The sequence below is a fragment of the Pteropus medius genome, unplaced genomic scaffold (genome assembly GCF_902729225.1).
Source record: "Pteropus medius unplaced genomic scaffold, Ma_sr-lr_union100, whole genome shotgun sequence".
Taxonomy (NCBI): Eukaryota; Metazoa; Chordata; class Mammalia; order Chiroptera; family Pteropodidae; genus Pteropus; species Pteropus medius.
Window position 1 is genome coordinate 19,824,513 of NW_024340849.1, and position 21,732 is coordinate 19,846,244.

The 21,732-nt window shown below is 51.1% G+C and overlaps 1 protein-coding gene across 4 annotated transcripts in view; it reads left to right on the forward strand.

Annotated features, from left to right (window-relative positions):
* ZBTB7C (zinc finger and BTB domain containing 7C) overlaps window positions 1-21,732 on the forward strand; it is a 320,272-nt gene that overhangs the window by 292,834 nt on the left and 5,706 nt on the right. For all 4 annotated transcript variants that reach the window (XM_039842083.1, XM_039842091.1, XM_039842074.1 and 1 more), the window contains one exon: window positions 12,793-14,016. In XM_039842083.1, the coding sequence (XP_039698017.1) occupies window positions 12,809-14,016 (1,208 nt within the window). In that variant the 5' untranslated portion in view covers window positions 12,793-12,808. The remainder of the gene's footprint in view (window positions 1-12,792; window positions 14,017-21,732) is intronic.

The window sequence follows — 21,732 nt, forward strand, 5'->3', positions numbered from 1 at the left end:
ACTGTATCTTTCCAAAGAGAACCCATGTACCTCCTAGTCATCTTTTTCTTTCCAAATGTGGTAACAAACCATGCACTATGCAGCATGCTTTGCAGTAAAATCTTAGAGCTACTTCTCTATATATCCATATACGGATTCCCTCACTGTTTTTAATGGCCGCATACTACTCTTTGATTTACCTAGAGAGCCCCCTCCACTGGTGAGCACACTGTTTGCTTCCACTCTCTGGCTATAGAATCAATATTGCAGGGACAATCTTTATACTTAAGTTTGGGTACATGTGGTAGAAAAAACTTTAAGATAAATATCTATAAGGGAAATTTCCGGATTGCCGAAATTTTTCATTTTGCCCATCCAATGGATGAAAATTAAAATCTATTTAATTTTTATTCAGACTCGTTTTATGCGGAGTAATGTTGAACATTTTGCACATATTTAAAAGCGATTTGTATTTCTTTTTCTGTGATCTTCCTGTTCATGTTTTTTGCCAATTTTTCTAACAAGCGATACGTTTTTACCCGATTTGCTCTAAGCTCTCTCTATAAAGGATATTAGCCCTCCTTCATCATATGTTTTGCAAATATTTTTCCCAATGATTTGTATTTTGATTTTGTTAAGGAATTCTTGATGTCACAAATTTTTAAGCCATTATGTAGTCAAATTTTTCAATCTTTGATGGCTTCTGGATTTCCTGTCTTTCTAAGAGAAGCATTTCCCTTTGGAAATATAAAATAATTCTCCAATAGTTCCTTTTCCTGATTTTTAAAAAACTTTTAAATCCTGGCTATACCGATCATTTATTTTGGTGTAAGAAGTGAGAAAGGGATCCAAGTTTTGTTTCATGTCCTACATGATTGGCCAGTTGTCCCAATTTCATTTATGTTAAAAAAAATCCATCTTAAAATAAAAATTGAAATTCCACCTTTATCAGATGATAAATTCTTCTGTATATTAATTAACATGAGTCTATTCATGAATGATCTGTTACTTTCTATTGATCTATCCCTCTGCTCATGATCCAATACCAAATGCTTTATTTTCATGGCTTTATAATGTGTTTTCATATCTATAAGGCTAGTCTCCTTACTCCCATTACTCATCTGTTTCAAAAATCTCTTGGCTATTCTTAAATGCTTTTTTTTATATGAACTTTACAGTCGGCTTATCTGATTTCAATAGAAATTCTGGTTGATATTTTTATTGGGATCATATTGCATTTATTGAACTATTTAGGAAAAATTGGCATGATTACAATATTGTGGCTCCCTATCCAAGAGCAGGGTATGCTTTCCATTTACGTTTTTTTAAAAAGTACTTTGGTCATGTTTTAAAACTTTCTTTGTATGGATCTTACACATTTCTTAAGAGCTTATTCCTAAGGTGGTGTATCTATTTTTGTTGCCAAGTAAATGGGATCCTCTAACCTATTTTTGAACTTGTCTGTTGTTTGTGTAGGAAAGTGTCCAATCCTATCCTCTGCAAATAATGATGTTTTTTGCCAACTCTTTTTAAAATTTCTAACCTTGTATTTCTTATTCACCATTTTTTGATCTTAAGACTTCAAAGGGGGACTGGACTTCCTAGGTTTGAGGAAATCGCTGAGCCTGTTCCAGCTCGTCAGTGGATCAGCCAGGCTTCTCTGGACTGGGGGGTGGAGGTTGGAAGATTCTTGTGCCTTGAGAAAATGTTCTCTCTTGCTGCAAATGGAAGAATCGAGGTGGTGGAGGTGGGTAGTTACTTTGTAAGGTGCTGACAGGTGAGGGACCCTTCCCAGAGGCTGTGAAAGAGTCAAGTCCTTGGTGCTGGGTTCCTGTGGCTGGGGGCAGATGTGGCAGAGGGAAGGAAGGCTCCTGCCCCTGAGATATGCACTGGTAAAGCCAAACGTACAGGGGAAGCTGTATTATCTGGCTGTGCTTTAAAGAAGGTGCTTTCTGTGCACCATCATGCAGTCTCGCTAGGGTGTGGGATCCTGCCCAGACAGCTGTGTAATCCAGACACCCACCTATCACTGGCTCCCACATCCCTGATTGTAGGACTTAGCCTACATGGATTCCTTCTTGGTTCCTATTTCCCTCTAATACAGTAGATCCTTGAATAACATCATTTCATTCATCATTGTTTCCCTATAATGTTGCTGAGATGCCATAGGAACTTAACTCTTGTTTATATGAGCCTATGGTAACATTGGTTTTGTTATACGTCCTTTCACCATATGTCATTATGCCACAGTTCCAAGAACCTATGATGACTTTAAGTGAGGACTTATTGCTGTGGGTTAGTCTTACCTGCTCAGTGAAGCCAGAAGCCCCTCAAAAGCAGGTTTGAGGTCTTGTTTAAAATCCCACTCAGCATGAAGCCTGTGTCAAGCACATGGTGAGCGATCAATAACATTTGTTAATCGAGTTTCTACTCACATCTTAATTTCCCTGGAACCAAATAGCCATCAGCTTCTGCAGCAGGCAGGGAGGGAAATTATAGCAGAGGAGAGACTGAGCTCGAGTATAAATAGGAAAAGGAAATGCTTGGACTTTCTCAGTGCAATAAAAGTTATATTATAATATTATATGTAATTGTGCAATTAAGCCTGAAAATTGCAAGCTTCTAGTTTGTTCTTCCCAGCCCAATGCCAGGCAGTGCTCGTGGTGCATGGCGTCTGCTTAGAAGAAAAGGGCAAGTTTGGAGGCAAATCTGAGGTTTTAATTCCTATGGAAAACACAGGCAGGGCCAGGATCCTTGAGGCTGTCAGGCTGGGTCGCTGATCTGGGCCTTGTCTCCAAATCGAAGTGGACAACGGCCGGGAGGCAGAAGTGTTTTTTGAGAGCTGAGGCATAACTAGGACATCTGACACCTAGATGAGGCCTTGGAGGGTGACTCTTCCCTCCTCCCTCCCACAGTTCCTTCCCCCTGGAGCCCCTGGACACTGGTCCCAGAGGTCTGGGGCAAGGAGAAGGGCAGGGATATGGCTGTGAGTAATAAGAAGCAGCTTCATGGGTCCAAAGGTACAGTCTTCTAGTTGGTTTCCAGCTGCCCTTCCCTGCCTTCTCCAGGACTGCCTGCAGCACCGAGCAGTTTCCTCTTCCATCCAGAACCGTCCCCGACTTCCCCTCTGTGGCCTCACTTGCCTCTCTGAACTCACCGAGCTTCTGTCTTGGAACCCAACACCCCCACTACTCATTGTTTCTGCTACGCCAAGCTCAAGCTTCTGACCCTTCCTTTCCACACACTGTTCCCTTAGCTAGAATGTCCTCCTACCCCTGCCCTGCACCCCTGACTGCCTGGGGCCTTAGAGCTCAGCTCCAGCATCACTTCCTCAGTAGAGGCCCCTCCCTGACCCCAGCAGAGCCCCTGCCTCCGGCCCCGCCTTCAAGGAGCCCAGCCCACACCTCTGGGCTAACACTTGGCACTAGAGTTAGGACTTGTCTTTATGTGTCTCCATCTCCCGCTCTTCTGTGAGTTCTGAAGGCCAGGAATCCCATCCCTTTCATCCCCATCTCTTCAGCCCTGAGCAAAATGGGTAAATTCCCCTAGAGCTGAGAAGTAGCATCGCAACTGCTTAGGAAACCTTAAGCCTGACTGCTGGGTTCAAGGCCCAGCTCCACCTCAGTTTCCTCATTTGAAAAAATGGGATGACGATGATGACACTAGCTACTTCATGCCATTTTTGAGGATTAAATGAGAGCAACTGCATAAAATAGGATGGTGAGTAGTACGGAATAAGCACGCGCTACCTCTGCTTCCAGTCCGATTCTGTTTTCAGTTAGAGGCAACGCAGAACCCTCTGTCTCCCATACTGTGTCTCTGTCAAGCCAGTCCCTGTCGGCCACCTCACACCCCTCACACAGGGCCTGTGGCACTGTTGGTAAAGAATTTATGTACATTCTGGGGAAGCAGCTTCCAGACCCTGCCACAGCCACTGCCCAGCTCCACAACTGTCCTTGGCTACTGAGAGTCAGAAGCAAGAACCCGAATCAGCCTCCTTTCCTCGCTCAGGTGCTGGGTGAGGGAGCACGTCGAGCACTTTCCCCCAGCCTGTCGTGTCTCCCTCACGCTGCTCAGCGTGGCCAACTGCTGCCCCCACTCTGACGTCACAGACCACACATCCTCTGAAAGCCCAGCATGTGTTCACACCCAGTTCCCCGTGTAACCCAGCACCTCCCTGAGACACCTGGAGGAGGTGGGGATTGTGGGGGAGGGACAGTCACGAAAGCCACAGTGGGGCACAGCAGCCCCAAGACAGCAGAAGTCGAGCTCTTTGTGACCTTTGTGACCAAGGATCTAGCCCAGAACCAAAATACTTACGTGGATAAGCTGGAGGACACCACAGAACCATTGAGGGTGTGGCAGCAGCCGACTTTTACAACCTCCTAGTCTCACATTAGAGAAGAAACTGAATCTCAGAGGGGGAACTTGGCTAGTCCAGGGTCACCTGTAACTCAGCTGCAGAGCAGAGGTTACTTGTAAATGCAGCTGTCATTGTACTTCCTCCCCAAAAGGGTGTTAGTCCCTCTCTGCAGACTACGCACCCGAGCATTTCTCAGCCCTTAACTCCCCATCCTCTTTCCCAAAACAGAACTCGGCCTTCTCCACTCAGGCTGTGACCCTCTCACCAGGCACCTGCTTTCCCTTCTCCCACTGCGAGGTCCACTGGCTTAGTGGCCATGGCACAATACTGGGAATCCTTGGCACGTGGCTTAGGGTAGCCTGTGGGCAGAGCACACTCAGAGGCTGGCCAGCTACACAGCTGCCTTGGTGCCTTCTAGAAGAGATACTAAAATGTCCCTAGGGAAGTCAAAATGCCACTGAACCCAGGTGTCCACACACAACTCTTTAATGACTAGCAAAATCCAAGCCATCCCCATTCTTCCACAGGAGCTGGGGCAGTTAGGCAGAAATGCTAAAAAGAATAGCACTCCCAGGGGACTCCTGTGTGTCCCCCACCTCCCACCTCCAGTGTGTGACTGCAGGGAGGATGGCAGACCAGCTAGGACACCTCCAGAAAAGGCAGCCATGGGGAGCAGGATTCTGAAACTCAGTAGCACCCAGCGTAATGCTCTTTATGGGAGACAAGTGATTTATTTTATTATCTAAATTTTCAGTGGTTTAATAAGGTTTAATAAGCCTCCCAGGGAGTTTTCTGGCTTGGGAAATCGCCTGTGATAAACATGAGTAATAAATCCTTTATTTTGAACATAAAGAGGTGTGCAATTTTTCTGAAAAGGAAACAAGTCTCCCCACTCCTCCCACCTCACCCTCTAATAAATAAAGGGTGAATAAATAATTAAAGCACAACAGCTTGAAGGGGCACCACTTTATGCGCCTGGCCCAGACTCCCACAAGCCGGCACCCCGGGGCTCCAGCCATCAGTGGTGGGACCCTCCCCACTGGAGTGCTCTGCCGGCCCTCAGCCCCTCCAGCTCTCTCCAGCTCACTGGAGAGATCCCTCCCTATCTTCTGAGATCATGTGAGCCCCTTAAAGTACCCATTCTTTCTATCTTTGCTGCAAGGTTATTGGACACTGCTGTAGAAAAATCAATGGCCTCAGGGGACCTGTGAGTTGTCCAGCAGTCATTGAACCACGTTGCTCTGCCACCTTCACCCCACTTGACTTGAATTTGTCTATAAAATGGGTATAATGCCGGCCTCATCAAGGAGATGAAAGTGCTTGAAAAGAAAAAGGCCGCTCCGTGGGCGAGAGGATGGGGCAAGGGCCACTCTGGTTCCTGGCAGGCAGCTGGGGGAAGAGGAAGGGCGTCCTCCAGAGGGTGATTAAACAGCTCAGGCTGTCCCCCCAGCCCCCATCACCAGAGCCAGGCATGGCGCTGCCCCTCACTCTTCCTCACCTGCCTCTCAGGCCACCTTCATAGGGACCCCTTTAGTCTATCCTGAGTATGTATATGTTTCATCCCTGTAAGAATTGAGGGGGAGAGAAGCCCACCCTGGCTTTTGCCCCTACTCCAAACCCCTGCGGGTGGTCCTAGATCTTGTTCTGATAAAACCAAACCAGTTCGTGAGGGGGAAGGCAGAGGCCATGATGATGGTGAGGGAGGGGTTGACGAGGGATACAGCATGATACAGTGGACAGAGTCTGGGCTGCAAGTCAGGAGGTCTGGGGTCTCTGTCACTTACCTAGTGCTGTGACCTTGGGCAAATCGGTTTACCAGCGTGGGGTTAAGTTTCACCTCAGAAAAGCAGGCCAAATAATTCCTTCTATACCCAGGGATCCTAGGAAAATGTTTGGAGAAAAGGAGATGTGAATGAGCTTTTCTAAATGTAAAGCTCAACAGACTGGTGGCATTGTTAACTCGGGCTTCAATGCCTGGTCACAGGAGAAAAACACTCAAGCCTCCGGATGGAGGAACACTCAGAAATCTGTCTGTGGCTGGGGTGAGAGCCTAGGAGTGCCTGCCTCCCAGGCCCAGCCTCTTCCCTGGCCCTCACTTCTTGTCCTGCTGTTGGGGAGACTAGACAATAGGCGAAAAGAAATAGGGGGGCAGGGTGAGGCTGCATTCCAGCTGTAGGGGGACATTTGACAGGGGAGGGAAACTCAGGGCTCATTTTACAGAAACCAACCAGCTCCAAGCCCTAGGTCTGAGGAGAGCTGGGGACTATGGGCTCCAGGCATGTCCCAGAGTGGGTGTGGCAGAGCGGGTGAGGCCAGCTTCACCCAGCTGTGGGCACTCTGCCTGGGGTGCTCCAGTAGGCAGGGCACAGGCTGGAAGTTGAGGTGGCCCTGTCCAGCCTCCCAGCCCACACGTCTGGCCCCAGCCTCTGGGGCAGCTGAGGCTCCAGGGCATTCTAGGGCCAAGGGGTGTGGCTGCCTCTCTTAGGAGAACTGCCAAGGGCAGGGTGGGGCACACCCTACAGAATCCTTGGGGCTGGCCAGCTGCTTCATTCAGGCCTCCCTGCCCTCGCTCCTGCCCACTGCCTTCTTTCGGGTTTCAGTGCCTACACAGACCACAGGGACTAAGTAAGAACCTGCTCAAAGGATGCAGGTAGCTGCTGCCCCGCCTCATCCCCAAGTCTGGAAAAGAACCCACATCCCTTCTCTGCCCCTGTGTAGCACCCGCTCACCCTTGCCACAGCCGCTAATTCTGTCAGGTGGCTTTGAAGCCGCGGGCTCGAGCGGAGGGGCAGCTGGAGGCTGAAGACAGCGGGATGCTCCCGGGGCCATGGGAGTCTGCCGGCTGGGGCCTGCCATGGGGATTTGGCAGATAGAAGCACCACCCTGAGCCCCAGATTTGCTGAGCTGAGCAGGATTCAGGAAGACTTGTGGATCATAGCAATAAAATTGTCCCAAAAGTTACAGCACCAAGGCAGCTGTGGAGGACAAGAAAGAGGTGGGACTCAGAAATCATGTCCCTGCCCTGATGTTTTCTGGTTGTTTGACTTGGGGCAGGTCCCTTAGCCTCTCTGATCCCTACCGAATGGAGATCATACTAAGGATGAAATGTATGAATATAAGTGCCTGATGAATAACAGGGCTCTGTTCAAATGTCAGGTACCCCTAAAACAGAAGATTGGGGCCACCCCACCACCTTTTGTGACTTTAAGGCTATCTCCACTGTGTATGTGAACTGATCTCATTTATTCAGGGGGTACTGTGCTCATGCTTAATGGCATCTCAGGAATGGCACAGACGTATAAGAAACAGACCCTAATCAGAGCAAGTGAGATCCATTTCCCAGATAGGTAAAACAGAGGGCAGCAGGGGTATATAATTTGCCTATACCCCTGCATTTCACACTCCTGGTAAAAGCAATCCTATAAGAAGGGACCCCTATTAGTCAGGCCCAGCATCTGGCTGAGGGCACAGACTTGGCATCAGAACACCCTGCTTCTAGTTCTAGCTCTGACACCGATTTGCCAGGTGACTTTGGACACAGGCTCCTCTCTGTGCCTCATTTTACAGATGAGCCTGTGTCCAAAGTCAGTTGACACCAGCCTTGCCTGCCTCATAGGAGCACATGAGACAGGAGGTATGAATGAACCTTGGAAGATTTGATGCCCTACACAGGCCAGGGGTGGCCCTGGAAGCTTGTATGAGCTATTCTCAGTGTCTTTGGCTGAGAGAGGTGTTTAAATAGTGTGGATCTCTGAGAAACTATGAGGAAGGCAAATTGGTTCCTAGTATGGTCCCACCTCCCTCTGCCAAGACACCTTTTAGGGTCCCTGTCCTCCTGGACTTCATAATTGCTAACATTGGTTGAGCACCTACTATGTACCAGGAGACACTTTATGTGCCTTAGCTCATTTGATCCTCTCAGCAGCTCTGTGTGCAGATCCAGAAACTGAGCTTAAGGACAGAAATATCAAGTCCCAGACGCCGTCAGTAGGGAACCAGGATGTAGACCCAGGCGGTCTGAGAGCGGGGCCCTCACCCTCCACCCCTCAGCATTGGCCTCCTGTTATCAGATGGCCATCAACCAACGTCGGACACGTGCCAGCTGAGAACAGCTTCTTGTGCGATCTCACTCGGGGTCCAGGTTAAACACATTTTCAAGGGGGACTCTGGAAGTTCAAAGCCTTACCCCTCTACCTAATGAAATCCTCTCTACCCGTCAAAGCGCAGACAAGGATCCTCCTGAAAGCCTGTTCAATCTCCTAGCCTGCGGGGGTCTGGTGCCTTTCTGTCCATACCTCTCCTTTGCACTTGGCACTAAGACAACTGCCCCCACCCAGCCCCACCAACGTGGATGGGTCTCAGCTCCCTGGTGCATACCCCTTAAGCCCTGGTTCTGATCAGATCTCTAAAGTAAGAAACTACTTTTTCTGGGGGTGGGGGGAAGGGGAGTTCAAAACCCCTGTCCCCAAGGTGGACTTTGTAGGAGACAGTGTGGTAAAGAGTAATGAATATGAACTTCGGCACAGAATACAGCTGAGTTCAAAGCCTGGCTCAGACACTTGCTGGCTCATGGCATTAAGCAAGTCCATACCTTTTCTTAATCCCTAAATTGGAGGCGATGATATAAATATGTACCTTTCAGAATTGTGTTGGTTAAGGAAGGATTAGAGGTGCAGTGGCTGACATGTTGTAGGTACTTGATAAATGGTAGCTAGTATCGATTGTTATTATAAACGCTGGCTGGCTGGCTGGCCTCATTTGGTTATTAGAACAGGACACAAATACAAACAAAACTCAAATCACACTCAAGAAACTAATGCTAGAGGACTTCTAGAGCCAGGTTTCTATATTTCTGGGGGTCAAAGGCCCTCACCCCTTCCAACCTCCCCACCCCCATCACTTCTCTGTTCCCCTCATAGAGCCACCCCCTCCCCGTCCTTAGCTGGTAAACAGAGGGGAAGACCCCATCTCTTGGTGGGGAGAGAGGGGAACTCAGGTAGATACCTGAGTCAAGTATCGGTCTCATTTTACAGCTGAATGAACCAAGGCCAGAGGTGAGGAGTACTGCCTTTGTCAGACAGGGCTACTCGGCCATAACTGGGCTCTAGAACCTTCCACTGAGGGCAGAGGCCCTGGGAGGCTGCCGCAGGCCTCATGACCTCGGGAATGGTGACCACACCTGAAAAGGTTCCATTCTTTTTCCTGAACCTCCTTGCTCCATTTCCAGGCTTCTCTTCTCCTCGTTCCCTCCCCCTCTTCATTTCTGATCTTTCTCTATATTTTTTTCTGCTCTTTTCTCTCAGAGGTTTATATTTTGCATCGAGCTGCTCCTGGATGTTCAGAAGGTGTGTGTTGTGTGTGTGTGTGTGTGTGTGTGTGTGTGTGTGTGTGTGATTCTCTTTCCTGAGCTTGTTATTCTTGGAGACAGAACTGCCTTGGCTTGGGCGATGGGAGGGAGGGGATGGAGGGCCTGAGCCGGAAGGTGGGGGAGGGTGTGGCCACCCCTTTGGGACACAGCTGTCTGGGCCCTCCAGGGCATGGGAATCGCAGGGTCACCTGGGGAGCTCCCAGAGTGCAACGAAGGGGCACTTCTTCCCAAAGAAAAAACGAAACAGCAAGCCCCCACCTCTTGCCTAGAAAAACAGCCCCCAGCAGCACTGTTATATCCCCTCCTCCGGGAATGAGACACAGGCTCCCAACCAGGCCGTGGTGAGCAGTCGCTGTTGGGCAGACCAGCCTTTGAGTCCAGGGTCACTTGGGCCTCTTGCCCCCTCTTCATCCAGATCCACTTTGTGCTTCTGGCTTCTCTCAGTCGTGACACTGGTTATTAGAGTTCCCATGACCGCCCGATGGCAAGATGAAGCCACAGGAGCCCAGAGAGCTGGAGTGGCCTCCCGAAGTCTCACAGCCATGGGCTCTTGATCCCCATCTCAAGCAGATATGGCTACAAAAGCACGGAGACAGGACATTTAGCTGAAGGGACAGCAGTCTGCATCCCTCAGTGAGCTTGGATGACACACTGACTACTGATACATGGTCCAACAGGTTCAGAGCCTCTATTTAAGAGATGAAGGAAAGCGTAAAGAATTGTGGGCACTCCTCCACCCGCCAAAAATTAAGAACTTGGCTCTAACCTCCTGAAGTTTTATTGATTTGGGCTTTTTACTTAATAGTCAAAGAGGCATTTCATTCACAGTCTTTTCAGATGAGAGGGTCCCTCTGAGGGTCAGAGCCCTGCTACCCACACGAAAGCTTTGTGAGAATTAGAAAAAGATATCATTTTCTCAATGCATATTTACGTTTTTAAGAAACTGCTAAGTTATTTTCCAGAGCGGCTATACCGTTTACATTCCCACCAGCAATGTATGAGCCATCCAGTTTCTCCACATCCTCATTAGCATTTGGTGTTAGCACCGTTTTTTATTTTAGCCATTCTGGTAGGTGTATAGTGGTATCTCACTCCTCTTCAGTGAACCCTGCTATATCTTTCTCACTGTTGTTATGCCCCTGTGAGCTCTGTCAGAGCAGGGCCTTCTTGGTCTGCTCTTTGTGCATCCCCAGGGAGAAACCCAAAGGTTATTTGGGAAATGAATGCATGGCCCATGGGGTCTCTGGCCCTTTTAAAGATAAGAAGGCAGGAAAGCAATGAGTCTTCACTCTGGGAAACCTCCTGAGCACCTGCCCAGGTGAGATTGCTCAGGAAAGGCTGGGGCCCTCTGGAATCGAGGAGAAAGGGGGAGGGAGGAGGAGCACCCAGCACCCTGCACACCTCACCCCACCAGGTCCTTGGTGCATCTAGGCCCCACTTGGCACTTCTCAGTCTGCCCCCTCCCGCTGCATCTGCTCTCCTATGACAGAAACATCCAGAAGATAAGCATGTGGGGATCCCCAAACCTCTTCCCACTGGGGCATGGGGCTTTCGGGGTTTCTTTTTTCTTTTTCTTTCTCCCCACTGTAATTAAACCAGGGTAAGGACCAGGCCTTTGCTAGGATTTATCCATGGGCCACGATCAAGCTTTGCCCTAAGTAGAAGGGCCCTTTTTGCTCTCACATAAAAATCGAGGGAGCTTTTTGCCCAGGTTGAATCTGCTGGTGTGGGCTGCAAGTTCTGCTCCCTGAAGGGAGGGATGCCTGTTGCCCTGTGTCCTGCATGTCTCCTTCCTGGTGGCTCTCATTGGTCACACTTCACGTTTATTATATACATTGCTAAGGTGTCTCAGAGAGGCTTCTACCTGTAGGAGATGATTCCTTGAGGGTAACAGAATATGGATATGACAAATTAACTACTGATGCATTCAAATTTAATATTGAGTTTAAATGTTTATAGGTGACATAGCTCACAGACATACATATATAGGATGTCAGTATTTAAAAGAAAAAAAAAAGATCGAAAATGAAAGGAAACTTCAACTAAGATGAAATCAGAAGGAAGGTCAAAAGGAAAAACATATGCCATAAGGCCTCCATTTTCTTGCTGAAAATGGGCCCAAAAATTAGCCTTAAGTTTCTTGGTAGCTATATCAGTCTGCTTGGGCTGCCATAACAAAGTGCCACAGACGGGTGCCCTAAACAACAGAAATTTATTTTCTCACAGTTCTGGAGGCCGGAGGTCCAAGATCGAGGTGTTGGTAGAGTCAGTTTCTTCCGAAGCCTCCTTCTTTGGCTTGTAGGTGCCCGTCTTCTTGGTCTGCCCTCTGTGTGTCTGTGTCCTAATCTCCTTTTATAAGGACACCAGTCATACGAGATTAGACCCCACTCATATGACCTCATTTTAAACTTAATCACCTCTTTAAAGGTCCCATCTCCAAATACACATTCTGAGATACTATGGATTAGGACTTCAACCTATGAATTCGTGGGGGACACAACTCAGCTTGTAACAGTAGCCGGTAGTAGCCAGATGTCAGCCTATTGCAGGAGTCAAAGGATTTGTGAAATAAACTAGAGCGTTTTCCCAGCAGCCACACTGAGTCATGAGAGAACATTCCTCCTTCGGCCCTGGACCCACAGATGCTGTGTGAGTAGTGGATGCCATCCTGTAGCTCTCAGAGCCATTGAGTGTCATGTGGTATCCTGCCATCGCATGTTAATAAAGTGGAATACAGTGAAATCATGCCCATGAGAAGCTTCAGTAGCCTTTGCTAAACAGCATATGCCAGCTGCCCCACGGGAAGCCCAACTCCGAGGGCCTTAGGAGTCCAGGAAAAGATCTCGTGGTACAGTGAAAAACCCCAGCTTGTGAGCTGGGCTCTGCATCGCAGTTGGGATTTGGAAAAGCCTAGAGGCAGGAGGCTGGCCTTCTGGTGGAGGGGGAAGTCTTAAGTGAAGGCGGCGGTGGTGTGGTCCAGAACACCCACAGCCTGGCCTCCCTGGTCCCGCGTCCCAGAGCTGGGGGTCCCTCCGAGACCCGGTCTCCTAACTCCAGTCTCCCTCTCTGTGTGTCCCTGCAGGGCTCTGGCTGAGACCATGGCCAATGGCATTGACGAGCTCATCGGCATTCCCTTCCCCAACCACAGCAGCGAGGTCCTATGCAGCCTGAACGAGCAGCGACATGACGGCCTGCTCTGCGACGTGCTGCTGGTGGTGCAGGAGCAGGAGTACCGCACCCATCGCTCCGTCCTGGCTGCCTGCAGCAAGTACTTCAAGAAGCTCTTCACAGCCGGCACCTTAGCCAGCCAGCCCTATGTCTACGAGATCGACTTCGTGCAGCCCGAGGCCCTGGCCGCCATCCTGGAGTTCGCCTACACCTCCACGCTCACCATCACCGCCTCCAATGTCAAGCACATCCTCAATGCCGCCAGGATGCTGGAGATCCAGTGCATCGTGAACGTGTGCCTGGAGATCATGGAGCCTGGGGGGGATGGGGGGGAGGAGGACGACAAGGAGGACGATGACGATGACGAGGACGACGATGACGAGGAGGATGAGGAGGAGGAGGAGGAAGAGGAGGAGGAGGACGACGATGACACGGAGGACTTCGCGGACCAGGAAAACCTGCCTGACCCCCAGGACATCAGCTGCCACCAAAGCCCTTCCAAGACGGACCACCTCACAGAGAAGGCCTATTCAGACACACCCAGGGACTTCCCTGATTCCTTCCAGGCTGGCAGCCCTGGCCACCTGGGTGTGATCCGGGACTTCTCCATTGAGTCTCTGCTGAGGGAGAACCTGTACCCCAAAGCCAACATCCCTGACAGGAGACCCTCCTTATCTCCATTCACCCCAGACTTCTTCCCACACCTCTGGCCAGGGGACTTTGGTGCCTTTGCCCAGCTGCCCGAGCAGCCCATGGACAGTGGGCCCCTGGATCTGGTCATCAAGAACCGGAAGATCAAGGAGGAGGAGAAGGAGGAGCTGCCCCCACCCCCACCGCCACCCTTCCCAAATGACTTCTTCAAGGACATGTTCCCGGACCTCCCCGGGGGGCCACTGGGCCCCATCAAGGCGGAGAATGACTATGGTGCCTATCTCAACTTCCTGAGTGCCACTCACCTGGGGGGCCTCTTCCCGCCCTGGCCACTGGTGGAGGAGCGCAAGCTGAAACCCAAGGCCTCTCAGCAGTGCCCTATCTGCCACAAAGTCATCATGGGGGCCGGGAAGCTGCCGCGGCACATGCGGACCCACACCGGCGAGAAGCCGTACATGTGCAACATCTGCGAGGTCCGCTTCACCAGGTGCGCACCGCAGCCCGGGCTGGGGGCCCGAGGGTGCCGGGAGGGCATCAGAGGCCGCCGCGGTCGTGACAGCAGAGAGGGGCCTGAGGGGGAGGCTGAGATGGAGAGAGAGACCCAGTTCATGGGAGGCCCAGCTGGACCCTACATGCAGAGCAAGTGCATTGATAGGAGGCACGCTAGGCGTTACCTGGTGCAGTGGTTTTCGAGCCCTTTTTAAGAGATAAACTGTTTTCTCAAATACAATATTAGGTGGAAGGTCAAGATATAAAACCAATCAGCGCAGAGCTGTTCTGGTTAAGGCAGAAGTGAGGGGCCTCGGCACTTTGCTTGCTTGGCCTCCCTCTTCCCTTCCTCACGGGAGATCCATGGAAGGCAGCTTTGAAGCTCCCCAATGGAGTGCCACCCCTTTATTTTATCTTAATTCAGCATGCCGGGGGTTTTCCTAAGTGTATGACATATACTCCCACCCCAGCCATTCCCCGAGAAGATGGGAAGATGCTATGCGGCCTTTGTTTAACGTGAGCGATCCATCTGCTGGAACATGGCAGAGCTGGGACGTGTGTAACAGCAAAACCTGTGACCAGGAGACTACAGAGACCCCTGAAGGCCCTTTTGACCTCTTTTGGGGCTTCCATCACCGCATATTTTCTCGGAAGTTTATCTGTGGGAATTGCAGGGGGCTTGTTCTTTTGATTTTCTCCCAGGGACCCAAAGTTTTGGCCTTTGAGGACAGAGTGAAATTATTTGTCAGGTTGGATACCAAGGGGCCATGGTTTGGGGGCAGAGAGGGGAAATAAGTTCTATAAAGTAATGAGGCCTACTCTCTGGGGTAGCTTGAAATTCCATATGAAATTTCCAGCGAAGATTGTCAGAAATATGTTCAGGTGACAGTAAAAATTGCTACCATAGCTCGGCAGGGTCCTCTGGTGACTGCTTGGAAGGACAACACTGATTGTTTCCAAGGTGGCCTTGGGGTTCCAGCATAGCTGCTTCTGTGGGTCCCCGCACAGCTGCTTCTTTGAGGGAACCCCCAAACAGAATCTCTTCCAGACATTTCGAGCTGTCAGTGGATGGAGACACTCCAGGTACAGAGCAGCTGGACCCAAAGTGCCCAAGATTCACCTGCCATCAGGTGTCCTTTGTTAATGGCACTGCCACTCTGGTGCAACCGTAGGCAATGCTGCCCCCATTTCCCACCCCTACCTTCTCCTGAGTTCACTTAGCCCCACAGGGCTGGGCCAGAGCGAGGCCGACACAAGCCCCGGGTCACGGAAGGCAGACCAACGGGAGCGTTCACTCGTCTGCAGCCTGAGTCCCAGCCCAGCCCCAGGGAATGGCTTGACACTCTTCACCGGCCAAATCCAGGAAAGCCACCCCCTGAGCAGCTCAGAGCGCCCCGTCCTGCCATCCAGGATCCACCTCCCTAATTTCCATGCCTGCACGGAAATGCAGGTGACTGCCACTGAGACACCTCTCCCTTCAGGGGAGACCCAGGTCTATGGCTTCAACGAGATGCCATCTCAAGGTATCACACAGTGAGCACCCCAAGTCCCCATCTCCCCTCCCTCCCTACCGGCCCCCTCCAGGCCTTTCCCACACAGCTTTCTGTGAGGGACACATCCGTCCATGGGTGCTGCCTCCCCCATGGAAAGTTTGAATCTTGCTCAGTGACTCCAGACAGACTTCCCACCCTCCTGCCACTAGAGCATTCTCTGAGCCTCCCGGTTTGGGCAGCAATGCTGGGTTGTACAGGAGGGCTGCATTCCAGAACCCTCCCTCCCAGCACACTCCTGATGGTCACTTAGGGTGGCTTCTGTGCCTGCAGTCTCACCACCCTTCCAGGTCAGAGCAGCCAGTGGGGCAGTTCTGACCCTCCAGCCATCCACCCTCCCTCCGCTTTACTCCTGCTCAGCAGAGGGACAGCCATGTGGGCCCCCAGGCCCATCTCCAGCTGAAGCAGCTGTGTTCCAGCCTCCATCAGCACCTCCCCCTCGCTCCTCCTCCTCACTCGTTCGGCCTGGGCTCTGAGGTCCTGAGAAAGATCAGAAAAGCCCTTGAGTCCCCACCCCAACCCTCCCAGGCAGAGATACCCAGAGTGGGGAAAGACTGGGGGAGGTTTTCCTGGCTTCTTCAATAAGGGGCTGTGTTTCTCTCCCTGGATGTGGTTATCCGCGGTGAATACCCCCAGCTCTCCTCCCAGGCACGTTCTTCAGAATCGCTGGTTCCTTGCTTCCCTCCTGCCTTCTCCCCGAGCTGCCCATGCAAGGATTCTTTTTAGTCTTTGGAGAGCCCCAACTCTGGTCTGTCCATGCTGGGGTTTCCTGTAACTGTCTACAGCCAAGTGCCTTTGCAGCCTTTCCCTGGGGACCCTCCTTGTGGCTGACTTCCTGCAGTCACCAACCATAACACCTTCCCTCCCTTCCCAGGTGGAGGCTCTTCAACAGCCACCTAAAGTAGCAGCTGCTGCCTCTTTGCTGTAAATTCTCAGACTCCCTTGCAAGGCCAAACCACTCCCGGGGACTGGGCCCCGTGAGGCTGGGGACCCAGGACCTACTGCCCTCCAGCCTCCTCTTGGACATTGTTTCTCTTTCTGAATCTCCGCCAGGCTCCTGCTCTCCAGTCAAGACTCGTTTCCTTTCTCCTTCAGGCTGACCCACCTCCCCTCCCTCTTGAGGTTGTGGGAGGGGCTGACCCTCCCCCTGCAAGGTGGCCCTTTGACACAGGCTCAGAGTTACAGCCTCAGAAGCCAACTCCTAGAGGGAGTCCACACCCCAAGGAGACATCATTCCTAATGGCTTCAGCAGCCACAATGGGTGTGTGTGTGGGCGCGGGGTGGGGGGGGTCCTTCCAACAGAGCCCCTCTGCCCCTACAGCCCACCTGCTGCTTTCCTCTTCTCCTTCTCACGGCTGTTCCATGTGACCAGGGGCTGCCCCCTCCCCCCTCCCCCCCCACGAAGCTGTCTGTTCCTTGGTGTCAGGACCCTCACCTCTGAGTCGGCTCTAGGTTTCAGCCGTGCCACCGGCTGTCCCAGCACTCATTGATTGTTCCATGTATGAGTCAGCCCTGGAGCCCCAAGCAGAGACTCGAAGGCTTCAAGCAGGCTGTGTTTCTATGGCCCTGTGCTGTCCCCTCCTAGCCCTGGTCACTGCATAATCACTCAGAGCAATCAGGCCCTCTGCCTGTGCCTGACTCTATGTTTACACTCCCCTGGCCCGGTCCAAGGTCACTATTTTCTTCCTGAGAAAGGCTGGTGCCTGTGCTGGGCACAGAGAGACAGCTCCTGCCACAACCAGTCCCACTGGCTCCAGCTTGGGAAAGAGGAATGGGACATAGGGCAGAGGCAGTCTGGCCAAGAGTCCCCCAGACCGTCCTCATCAGGAGTCCTTTACCTTCTATTCCCAGAAGGTCTAGAAGCAGGGCCAAAGGTCAGGGCACTAGGATTCTGCCAAATGTGGTCCCTAGGATGGGCCTTGATGATTGGGGAGCAAATGAGCCCAGGCAGATGAGAAGGTGTTTGTACCACCTATGTGCAGAGGGATGCTGCTGCACTCGGTGGGCATTTTCCCTGCCCACACAAACCACAGGTGGCTCCCCTGGTTGCCCCAACCGCAGCCCTCATCACTGCCAAATGGGCCTGGCCCTGGGCCCTGAAGGCCTCAGAAGACTCTTAATTCCTCTTAATTCCTGCCACATTGGTCCTTGAGTACAGGCGTCATGTTGGTAGCGCTCCTAGAGAGCATGGCTGGGCAGCCTTCCCTCGTGTAGCCCCCTGCAGCCCACCTGCAGCCTGCAGGCTCTCAGGGGCGTTCCAGCCACGTCTGGTGGGGCAGGTAAATAAAGGCATGAAACTGCAGGACTTGAGAAGGGACCAGCCGCCAAATAACAGAGGTCCCATCCCGTCCCTGGGAAAAGATGGCAACCTCTGCACCCTGAGAAGTCACTCTGGCAATCCATTATCTCACCAGTTTCCACTGGGTTCCCCACCAACATCCCCTAAAGGCTGTAACTGCTAGTTTCCAACACCCACCTCCAGTGCAAGCCAAATGCTGATCGCTTCTACAGCCGGCAGCCGTCTGCTCTCCTAACGAGACCAGGAGCCTGGCTTCTTTTTTGTTCTGTATTTTCCTTTTAGTCCTCCCACTCCTGGCAGCTCTGGGGACCTTATTAAGATAATGTAATGTCATTAGCAGTGGCAGCAGGAAGAGAGTTGGTCTCAGACCATCAGGGTACCAAGAAGTCTGGGAGGATGGTGCTGGGAAAGCATTAGCCTGACTGGGGACCTTCGTGGGGGCCGAGGACCCCAGGCCAGACCCGCGGCCCTTTCCTTTCACTCAGGGGGCTGAGCTCATGAGGACGGGCACATCTTTCTCGACAGTGAGCTTTCCCAGCTGGAAGAGGGAATGCAGGTCAAAGCTTGGGTGCATGTGACATGGCGGGTCCCTGGTGCAGGGCACAGGAATGAGAAGGCAGATGAGGGGATCAGGGGAGAGAGGAGCGTGTTGGATTTGGCGTTGGATTTGGAGGTCTGAGAACTGGCCCCACACCAGCAGGTCACTGGTCAGTCAACCAACACACCATGAACAACCACTCTGCATGCAGTGCTGTGTGCAAAGCAGGATACGAAAGCATCTTACAGGGTCTCATCAAGACAGGTACCAGTACCAGCCATGCCACATGCCCAATAAGGGTCCAGCACACAAAAAGTGCTGCTGAATGAGTGAATGTAGAACTCAGTGTCTCTCGGCAGACTGTGGCCCCTCAGAAGAGGCACTGGAGAGATGATCAGGAGCCCCAGGTTCAGGGCCTGGTTCTGCCTCTAGCTGTGCGACTTTGGCCAAGTCTCTTCTCTCTGGGCCTCGGTTTCCCTGTGTGGGACACGAGGGGGTTGGAGCAAGTGCTCCCTAAGGTTAAGCCCAGTTTTATGACCTCCATTCACATATTGCCCAAGATCAGGGAAGCTATGGACACATGACTGCATCCCCTTTGCCTTCATTTCCTCATAGAATGACGGAAACACCGCCTTCATCGGCTTCAGTGAGATAAGGCGTTATTACCACCTGGCGCACGGGAGCCACCTGATCCGTGCTAACATACTAAGAGGAATATTTGTGAGCCTGGCTTTCTTTCCTGCATCAGCCGGGGCCAGTGCTCCTTGCTTATGAATTTGCAGCCTTCCACATTATCTTGCTGTCTGAGCTCCTAACAAGACAGGGAGCCAGGGACAGGGTGGTGGCTCTGTGCGTGTGAAGGCACCTAAGGGAAATAGCACATGTGACAACCCCTGCCCTGAAACTAACGTGCACAGAAAATAAAGCCAGCAAAGATGGCCTCTGAACAGTGTTTCCATCTGCCAGGAGCACCTGTGTGATCAAACAGGGCCATAGATAGTACGGAGGGAGAAGTTTGGCCTCCAGAGCTCGTGACCTGGTAAGAGGGTAATGCTGACACCTCTGGGGCCATTAGGGGGCAGGAGAAGATGACAGTGACACTTCATCTTCTCTTGCTCCCTCCTTTCTTTTGGGTGACTTGCCTGGGGGCGCAATGTTCAGGTCACAGATACTCTGGAAGGTCAAGGCAAAGGACAAAACCTGGACGGACAGGGAAGGGTTTGTAGAGGATTGCCCTTGCCTTGAGTTTGACCTTGAAGGGTCAGGGAGATTGGGAGTGGGAGACATTTCAGGCAGGGCAATTTGCACAAGTAAACTCAGACGAAAGACATGGGTGCAGGGAGGAGGAGGGCTGGAACGAGAGGCTCACAGCTGGAAAGAAGGAGCTAGCACCATTGGATCTTCAGGAGAACCCTAAAAATGGAGTACTGGTGTCCAAATGTTAAGCAGACATGCCCAGAAAGGGAAGGAGCCAGGGTTTACCAAGTATTCATCCCATAATGGGCAGGCTGTGCATTAGCGGGGCAGGGGAGAGCCTGAAGTCCAGCTCACGGTGGCAGGTGTTTAAAGATGGCTTCTAGGGGAACAGCATATCCATGTGGTGTGTGGGTGCAGTACAGGGAGGGGCAGAGGCTGCTAAAGTAGATGGAGCGATCTTTTTTTCCAGCTTTACTGAGACATAATTGATATATAACATGGTATATGTTTATGATATACAATATGATGATTTGATATGTGTTTGCATTACAAAACAATCACCACAATAAGATTTGTCAACATCTGTCACTTCACAGTTACCTTTTTATTGTGGGTGTGGTGAGAACAGTTAAGATTTACTCTCTTAGCAACTTCGAAGTTTACACTATAGTCTTGCTAACTGTAATCACCAGGGATCCCCAGAACTTAGTCATCTTCCAGTCATCTGGAAGGCGTGAGCTTGTAAAGAGTCTTGGAAGCCATGCTAAGGGGTAAGTTAGCACATAGACCATTGGACGAGGGAAGACTCGGGACATTTTAAGCAGGACCACCAGACCTCTAGTCCTGAAGGAAAGTGACTAAGTTCTGCTCTTGAGTTTCTGGCTAGAATGCTTCCCAACTACACTCATGCTGCCTCCATGAGCAGCCCAGATTCATGAAGAAGCAGGGGTAGAAGAGCTATAATGTATGAAGCTAATTAGCCAGAAGGAGATTCAGTATAAGCCCATTACTCAGAGGGAGACATAAAACACCAGAGGTCAAAATGGTGCAGCCAGCCTCCCCCCTCCCCTATTTTAGAGGTTAGAAAACTGAGGCTTTGGGTAACTAAGGACCCGGTCTAGTTCCTGGAGTGTGCCTGGCACTGGGCCCAGCTCTGCCAATACACATGTGCTTTATAGCCATGTGAAAAGGTCATTACGGGAATATAAATTTCTAAGGAGGCTGTGACCTTAGAAAGCCTTTTCCTCTCCGGTCCTCAGTTTCCTCATTTTGAAAGAGAGGGAACTGTATTAGATCAGTATTTCCAGGGTCCTGGGGAATATACTGCTAATAATGCAGGTTATTGGGCCCACTGCTTCAGACTATGAATCAGACCATGTTAACATGCTCCTGGTAAACTAGATGATCTCTAAGTTTTTTCCCAGGACTAAATTATCAAGAGCTTTGCCCACTCTACTCACCCTTCTGCCCCGCACTCATGAAAAGCCTCCATTAGGGACAGCCTGCTCCTGCCCAAGGCCCAGCGCCTCCCACAGCATGCTTCAGGCTTCTGGGACCAGAGGCAGAAAGCTGGCTGCAAATGCCATTTTGATTGTTCTGGTCTGCACTTTCTGGGGCAGCCCTATATGCCTCATGCTGGGAGTCCTAGGTTTGAAAATTCACCCTTTTCAACCTCAGAACAGCTTGCAAAACAAACCATGCCCCAGGCTCCTTTGCCCCTCACAGGCTAGATACCATTGCAAAGCTTTGAGTTCTCTGAGCCCTAACTCTTCCTCTAAGTGAGGAAAACATTCCAGGTGTGTTGAATCTGGCTCACACAAACCCAGTTTCTCTCATCAGCCCTGGACAATAGGAATTGATGTCTGGCCCTAGGTTCAGCTCTGCACAGATAGGCTAAGTAACTTGCCTAAATGTGACCCCACAAGTTAGTGGTGGGTCTGCTGCTGCAGCAGGAACTCCCAGGCCCCTAATGGGGGCCCCCATCCCTATGCCATACCTTGCCTCTGAATAACAACCTTCCAGGGTTATTGAGAGAGTATATTCATCTGCCTATAGCAGGTGCTCAATGAAAGGAAGTCATTTCTTACGCACTTGAGCCAATTGCCACTGAAATGTGATGTATTTTAGATG